Source organism: Mastacembelus armatus, chromosome 13 (genome assembly GCF_900324485.2).
Source record: "Mastacembelus armatus chromosome 13, fMasArm1.2, whole genome shotgun sequence".
NCBI lineage: Eukaryota > Metazoa > Chordata > Actinopteri > Synbranchiformes > Mastacembelidae > Mastacembelus > Mastacembelus armatus.
Window position 1 is genome coordinate 22,634,214 of NC_046645.1, and position 8,043 is coordinate 22,642,256.

Below are 8,043 nucleotides of genomic sequence, written 5' to 3' on the forward strand. Positions count from 1 at the left end.
TTTTAGCAGTGGACTATCAATATTGCCTCAGCTCCAAATCAGGGAGAAGATGCAAAAATGCTGCTAAACTGAGGCTAAGACAGAAAATAGCAAATAAATTAAAGGTTCAGCCAGGAGATGGCAGTAAGCACTCCCAGCAAACACCTGAAGAAACTGTTACCAATGTACCAGAGTTTTCACAGCAAAAACATTGTACTGCCATGGAAGAAAACAAAGTCAAGAAACACAGTGAGCCACAGCTAACATCTCAGCTCAATAAAGCCGAATATGGAAACACTTCATCTTGCATTCAAAAAGTCAAGGTGAAAGCAGGAGTAATACAGGGCCCAGTAGTGGAAGGGAGGCCTACAGCTGCAGACACAAATGCCAAATTAAGACTCAAGTGTGAAGCTAAGATTCCTTCACTTGTAGATACTGCTGTTAAACCAAAGAAAAGATGCACACCCAAATCATTAACTAAAAACAGACCTAAGGAGAACACAAGAAATGCAATTTTGAAAGAAGAGATTAATGGGAAGAATGGCCAGGCTGAAAAAGAAAGACAAGAACCAGCCATGATTCTTCCAGGGCAGAAAGTCTACACTGAGGGACGCTGGCACCCGTTTACCGTGAATCAGTTCTGTCCCCGCAAACTGCACTATAAACATAACCCACGAACAGGGTTACCACTGAACATCAAAATGTGGTGAGCAGCACAACACACTTCAAACTCTCTACAATTTTAAATTACTGAACTGCATTTTTAATGAGTACACAGAAATAAGTGCAAAATGTTGTCTCTTCCATGTACTTTCCATGATTTTCTCAAAGTATTGATTTAATCGGTCAATGACATCTTTGCTCACCACTTCCATAGGTTGGATGAAGACACAAACCACAAGTGTGAGCCTGCTTGGGTCACCACCGCAAGACTTGCAGGGTGCTTAGTACTGAGAGAGCTGCAGGTTGATGGAGAAGATTCTCAATAATAAGAAAAACATTGACAGTATAAATGAATTGTATCAGTAAGAGGTGTGGTGTATTAAAAAGAAACAGAAACACATGGTCATTCAGCAGTGTATTCTCTGAAACATTTATTGCAGACAAAGATTTGGACTGTATGATCAACTGGATTACAAACCATTTAGGGAGGAAGAGGCATTACCATTTAGAAAACACTCAAAGGCAATTCTGTTAGTTGCTAGGATACAAGGCAAGGGCAATACATTTCTGTGAACTCTGCTGAGGAGAAAATTAACTTTATATCAAAAAAGAGTTTGTGGAAAAATGTTGCTTTTGTGTTGATAGTGACACTGAAATGCAATGCAATGTTACAAGGGTGATAGTAATAAACATTCTTGGAGTTGTAAAAGACCTGGGGGGTATTAAATGCAGTATCAGGACTTGATGTTCTACTGTTTGGTCACTAATTTGGTGCTTATAATGTTGGACAGATGGCATCTCAGAGAAAATAATATTTAAACCATTGAATGTCTTCAGTAAAGGTAGATATGCAGCAGCTGCTAAATACACTGGTCACCTGTTCTGTACTTTTAGTTTTGTTCCCATCTTTTAAAAATGACAGCACACTGCCAGACAGGAAGACCTGTAGATAGGTATGAATACAAGAAAACAGATGCAGATTTTTTTTTTTTGACATATGGTCAACAAATCAACCACCCTGGCAGTAAATGAAGTCCTATTCCTCAGGGAAACTGCATATGTGCTGACTGGATGTATGCTGATCAGCAGTGTGTGTCTGACTGCGTCTGTACATGGTTGAGTGTGGTCTTGGGGGTGGATTACACAATCATTTCCAGCTGTCGCGCATATTCAATGACCTGTTGTGCCAGCTCTGTAGAAGGGATGGTCACCTCTTCTGTCCGCTGCTGCTGACTAATGAAAGAGTAATAACCATCTGGGCTCAAACTCCATCCTCTCTGAAATAAATAAAAACAAAAACAAGCTTTAGTTATTTGGCAGTTTTATTCTATGAAGGCTTTACGAAGAAACTGTGCTTCAGCTCTAAATTTCAAGAACAATTTGGTAAGGAACAGCTGGACCTTAAAAAAAAAAAGAATGATTTGAGTGGATTGCTGCCTTTTTCTACAACCTATACCTGCTACTTACATCTGCACAAATATTTTTTTTCTATCTCAAGACAAACAATGAGCAAACATCTAGCATTGTAATGATGAAATGTTGCTAATACGCACTAATTTGTAGTTCACATGAAGTTCTTTCTGACATGTTTAAGGTGCCAACTCAATGATATCTGTCTTTTCTTCAGATAAATAACATACATAAAAGCCAGCTGTCATCAACTGAGAATATGAGTTAATATTTTATTTCTCCTCCCATTATATTTAAATTAAACTTTGAATGCAAAAAAAAAAAAAAACACAATACAGTAATAAACAGTAACGAAGTATTTCTGAATGCAAAAATCAAATGTCAAATTGTCTTGTAATCTCTGAATAATACTTTACGTGTAATCCAAATGATATCCCCAAATAAAAATGTACTTACCTTCTTGGCATAGTCAGTCATCTTTTTAGGTGAACTGAAGAAAAGCACCCGGGTGGCTTCGCTGAACTGGATCTGCTCATATGCTTTCTCTATGCAACCCGCAATCTCATCACTGCAGTTAAAAATGTCATTTTAGTTTAAGTTATCTTAAGTTAGTTATTGTATAATTTTCCCTTTTGCACATTCAAGATCAAATAAATAATGATTGTTTTTAGTTGACATATGAAAATATCTATGAGAAGCAGAACATGTTTCTGTCAGTTTCTATCAAGGCACCCGAACACTTGGATGTGAGGGTGTTTTTAAATAATCAGTCATTCTGTATTTCTTTTGGTTAACGTGTTAACTAGTAGAATAGCATAAACTTTCACTTTTGTTGCTGTGGTAACCTTCACCTTTATATACCTTTTCACCAATTTAGAAAGGCGTTTAAACTGCAGACTAACTATGCTGACCATGACAATATATATATGGTGCTCATAACTTTGGGCCCAACAATCATACATCAGTATTTTCCATGGCCTTGGTGTCACATAAGATTTAAAAACCACAACAGCCAATAGGACCTCTAACAAAATATGAAATGAACATACTGGTCTTACTTTCACTAGGAAAACACACTACTCCATGGGTTATAAAGACGTTTTAAAGGACTGGAACAATGAAAAAAGTGCTGGAATGTTATCAGGTGGTTACCATTTCAATCCTTACCGAATTGTGTCAAGCAGAATGTCTATAAAAAAGGTGTAGCTCTCAGCAGGGATGTTGCCTTTGGCAAGAAATACCTTGTTGTAGCTTCCCTCCATCAAGTACTGAAACACAAAAGACAGGATATAAAACATTAATGTGGTATTTGCATGTTATGTTGCATACATATGTTAATATTACATGTAAATAGGGAATTTCATAGAGCCTTGTGTGTATGTAGGGGAAATGTTTGATAATATGTGATGATGGAAAAAATATAAGTAATTTAGTAGTACAAATTTCTAAAAGAACTGACAAACATTAATATTCCTGCCTTGATGACTGCTGACTGTAAAATAATGTTCAAAACTCAAATCTTAAATATATGCATAAACTGCAGCACCTGCTCTAAGGACACTGGGTGTCTGATGTATACGTTGGTCTGAATATCCCGTGCACTCAGTCTCTCAAGTTCTGTGTGAAACTCAGATACACGGTTCTGCGAGAGCAGGAAGAGCAGGTTTAGTCCAAGAAGCTGGTGCATGTAGGCAGCTTCAGGCAGTTCATCCCTTAATGACAAATGAAAAGAGCAGTGTTAGAGAAAGTAAGAACTATATAACAAGAATCAAATACACAAGTGACATTACTTGTAGTCGAAGTAGTAACATTTTAACTGGGCCATGTATCGCTCAAAGGATGGGATGTCCTTCTTGAGGATACTCCACAAGGCTCCAATTTCAAGAACATCACCTAAAAAAAACAAGCAGAAATAATATCTTAAGTTGAGGCATCTTCATGGTACCTGTTCTACTACTTTGCCAAGACTAATTCATGATTAAAATGAACACCGTATGTCATCTTGATTTACCATACTTACGAGCTAAAATGAGCTGTTGCTTCGTGAGCGCAGAGCCACTGGTGGGTAAAAAGTTCAGCTCCAGTAACGAAATCTGCAAAAACAAGTTTAGTGTCATTTTCAAGCTTAATATCTGGCCTCTGTCATCGAAATGTTTTGTCAAGATCTAAGATATGGGCCGATTCTTAATTATTCTTAATTCTGTCACTTTCATTGTGATGAGTTGAGGTAAATAAAACAACTGTTAGGCTCCTACATCGTGACAATAACCTTCTGTTCAAAGGTTTGTTTTGTTTCTCAGTTCCAGGTTGAAACCAGCGAATTATCAAAGCTGCCCTAACTGACTGCAACGCTTAGTTTCCTCACTATCAGAACATCAATCCTAGAAAACACTGGTGTGTACTTAGCAACAATTTAACGTTATTGTCGAGAAACTACATGTGTATAAAGCGTGTTGATAAAAACAAAACTACACATTAACGTTAGCTAATCTGGCTAGGCTAAATTAGCAAGCTTAGCTATATATGCTAACAGAGCTAGCGATTGTAACTAAGCACTGTTCCCGTTGTGACACAAAAACAGACAGCTCGATCAAAACCAATGGAGCCACTCTACCTTAAGTTTGCTCAGAAGGTCTCCGCATTTGTTCAGATTTGGGTTCTTTTTATTCCACTCTGCCTTGAGCGTTTCATACAGCCCCGCGGTCTCTTTCAACGCCATAGTGATTCTGCAAAATGTACGACACCGGTCGCCGCGGTACGTTAAGCAACTGTCGTAAAATACTCGGGGTTGCTATGGTGTGTTTTCCGTCTGAGACAGGATCAAGATGGCGGCATTTAGTGGCGACCGTTGGCTCAGTGACTTACCAAACCATGCTATTTTTGAAAAAATACGCGAGAAGTTGGGATTGGAGCCCTGTTCAAATGAAAAGGGGGTCGCTAAAAACCTCACGTTTTGTTTGGGAGGGGATTTTTTCGTGTGGGACGACGTAGACCGCGTGTTTTACACGACCAACCTACGACAGTTGGACTCAGACGAGACTCGCGGGAACTGCCAGACCTTGCTGTGCATCAACCCGCCTCTGTTCGAGGTGTGCCGGCTGCTGCTGAGCCCAACTCAGCACCATGTTGCGCTCATCGGACAGCGGGGCGTCTCGGTGCTGGAGCTTCCTCAGCGGTGGGGCAAGAGGTCCGAGTTCGAGGGCGGACGCAGCGAAATCAACTGCAAGACCATTCCGGTGGCAGAGCGCTTCTTCACCAGCTCACCGTCGGTGAATCTTCGGCAGGCGGCTTGGTATCCCAGCGAGACGGATGAGCCCCACCTGGTTCTGCTCACATCCGACAACACAATCAGGTTTTACGGTTTGAAGTCGCCCCAGACGCCGGCTAAAGTCCTACCAGTGTCACAGTCGGAAGATGACAGCAGCGTCCACCATCCTGTCCGGTCCTATGCAGCATCTTTAGGCGAGATAGCGGTGGCGTTTGACTTCGGCCCGATTTCGTCCCCCCCTCGGAAGCTGGCGGCCAGGTACAACAAAGAGCGGCTGGTCTACCCGCTGTACATCCTCTACGAAAACGGAGAGACCTATGTCAGCTACACGAGCCAGGCAAGCGGTGTCAACCTCAGCAAACCTGCTGGACCCCTCCCCATGTATCCTGCAGCAGAAGACAACTATGGATATGATGCTTGTGCCATTCTGTGCCTGCCGTGCGTGCCCAGTATCCTGGTCATCGCTACAGAAACGGGCACACTGTATCACTGTGTTGTACTGGAGTCCGAAGAAGAGGACGAGGCTGGGGCGGTGGAAAAATGGATCCGGGGCACAGAGACAGTGCCAGCTCTCTATGTATTTGAGTGCGTTGAGTTAGAGCTTACCCTCAAAGTAGCCACAGGAGACGATGAGGAGCCACAGGAGTTTGATTTCACTTGCCCAATCCAGCTACACAGAGACCCGCTGTGCCAGCACAGGTACCATTGCACCCACGAAGCAGGAGTGCACAGTGTGGGGCTAATCTGGGTCAACAAGATGCAGAAGTTCCTCCAGTCAGATGAGGAGGATAAGGACAGTCTGCAGGAGCTGGCTGCTGAGAAGCGCTGTATTGTAGAGCACATTCTTTGCACCAGACCGCTTCCAACCAGTCAGTCAGCTCCGGTTCGTGGGTTTTTGATTGTGTCTGACCTTTCCTTGGGTGCTACCATGATCTGCATCACCAGCACCTACGAGTGCATCCTGTTGCCCCTGTTGAGCTCCATTCGCCCTCCCTCCCCTCCGTTGCTCTGTTCCTATCCAGGCCCAGACTCTGTTAGCTCCCCTCTGCGTGGCCTGGCTGATGACTCCTTCGAGCAGCACATCCGCAACATTCTGGCACGCAGCTCCACCAATCCTCTCGTACTTAAGGCCGGGGACAAGGACAAGTCGCCACCCCCTCCGGAGTGTCTGCAGCTCCTCAGCAGAGCCACGCAGGTGTTCCGTGAGGAGTACATTCTCAAGCAGGATATGGCCCGTGAAGAGATGCAGAGAAGGGTAAAACTCCTGATGGGCCAGAAGAACAAACAGCTGGAGGAGCTGTCTCTGTGCAGGGAGGAGAGGAAGAGTCTGAGAGAAGCAGCAGAGAGGTTGGCTGATAAGTATGAAGATGCAAAGTATCGCCAGGAAACCATCATAAACAGGGTCAAAAAAGTGCTGAGCAGCCTGCAAAGCCAGCTGCCCATATTGTCTAACAGTGAAAAGGATATGAAGAAGGAGCTTCAAACAATCGGCGATCAGCTGAAACACCTGGACAACTGCATCAAACAGGTGAACATGAAGATGGACTATCAGAAGACACAAGTGGACAAGGATGTACCTGCAGCCAGGACAACTGTTTCGCTCAATGCTCACCAGAAGAAGGTTGTTCAGGATGTCCTTAAAGAGCAGGGACAGCAAATCGGTGACATGATGAAGCAGATCAAAGACATCAAAAACTATTTCAGTTTCTAGGACTGCAGAAATCTCTAAAATATGTTGTGAACAACTGGGAAAATATTTCATATGTCCTTTTGGGTACAGTTAGTTATTAAATCTGTTTTTTGTGACCTGATGGGAAGCCCGAATGAGTGCTGTAGTTCAGACAGTGCCATATGTGAAATGGGTATTTGAATTGAGATATATTTTTTATGTACACTATCACTTTGCCTGTGTGTCTTACATATATTACATTAGTGTTTCCAAACATTATGGTATGAGTCATATAGCCAGAGCAGAATACTCCATATTTGGGCAGATAAAATGTAAAGTATTTAGAGCTAAACTAAGCTGACCAACATATTTTCAACATGGTATGCTCACACTTTGGTGGATAATAAATAAACTTAAGTTTATCTCTAGCTCACTGTTAATGTCTGACAAAGTACAACTGGTTATCATTGTACAAAATCTTTTACAAGTGAAATTACATCTGAGTTCAAAAACAGATAGTTGTGAACACATTAGGGATACTAAGAATACTGATACCTAAAAGGAAGTTAAAGTATATGTTCAGAATTTTTCTAACCTGTCTTAAACCAATAACTATGTATATGTGACTGTAGTGATTCTTTGTATCCGTACTGGCTATGAAGAGAGTCATTCCTCCAAAAAAGATGCAGGGTCAAGATTCACAATCCTTGATTCACCCAGTCATGAATTAATAAAGGCTCTCTGAAGCTACTAGGAAGCCTTAACAGTCTGTCAGATACCGACTTGATTTGCTAACTGATTTTGAAGCCTCCTATCAGTTTAAGTTGAACATTAAAATGCTGTTTTCCCTAAGAAGAGGTCTTTGAATTTTGACCCACATCAGGGTTCATTTCAGGGTAGGAGGAACAATCCCAGCATCCAGCAACATACATGTGCAGTGACTTGGAAAAAACATCTCCACTGTGCCCCCTACAGCTGGACACTGATGTACAGTTTCAGTATTAGGGAGCCAGGATTCCAGCATCCACTAGATGTCACTCCTCTCCACAATTGA

The 8,043-nt window shown here is 42.0% G+C and overlaps 2 protein-coding genes across 2 annotated transcripts; one reads left to right on the top strand and one right to left on the bottom strand.

The window, feature by feature from the left end:
• Positions 1–1,044: 1,044 nt before the first annotated feature.
• On the bottom strand, positions 1,045–4,824 carry psmd8 (proteasome 26S subunit, non-ATPase 8). The gene is made up of 7 exons (XM_026331687.1): positions 4,667–4,824; positions 4,073–4,145; positions 3,843–3,945; positions 3,599–3,764; positions 3,220–3,320; positions 2,509–2,620; positions 1,045–1,919 (listed from the first exon to the last, which is right to left on the bottom strand). The coding sequence occupies exons 1-7, from the start codon at positions 4,769–4,771 to the stop codon at positions 1,782–1,784; spliced, it is 798 nt and encodes a 265-aa protein (XP_026187472.1). The 5' UTR covers positions 4,772–4,824; the 3' UTR covers positions 1,045–1,781.
• On the top strand, positions 4,825–7,422 carry nup88 (nucleoporin 88). Its single transcript, XM_026331674.1, has one exon. It carries the CDS (start codon positions 4,878–4,880, stop codon positions 7,029–7,031), a length of 2,154 nt encoding a protein of 717 aa, XP_026187459.1. The 5' UTR covers positions 4,825–4,877; the 3' UTR covers positions 7,032–7,422.
• Positions 7,423–8,043: the final 621 nt, after the last annotated feature.

Bases quoted from the DNA above. Each gene is read 5' to 3' on its own strand.
- psmd8 (XM_026331687.1), bottom strand. From the start codon at position 4,771: ATGGCGTTGAAAGAGACCGCGGGGCTGTATGAAACGCTCAAGGCAGAG. The intron at 4,146-4,666 runs GTAGAGTGGCTC...TTGTTTTTGCAG, and splicing joins ACCTTCTGAGCAAACTTAAG to ATTTCGTTACTGGAGCTGAA. The intron at 3,321-3,598 runs GTGCTGCAGTTT...TTTGTGTTTCAG, and splicing joins ACCCAGTGTCCTTAGAGCAG to TACTTGATGGAGGGAAGCTA.
- nup88 (XM_026331674.1), top strand. From the start codon at position 4,878: ATGGCGGCATTTAGTGGCGACCGTTGGCTCAGTGACTTACCAAACCAT.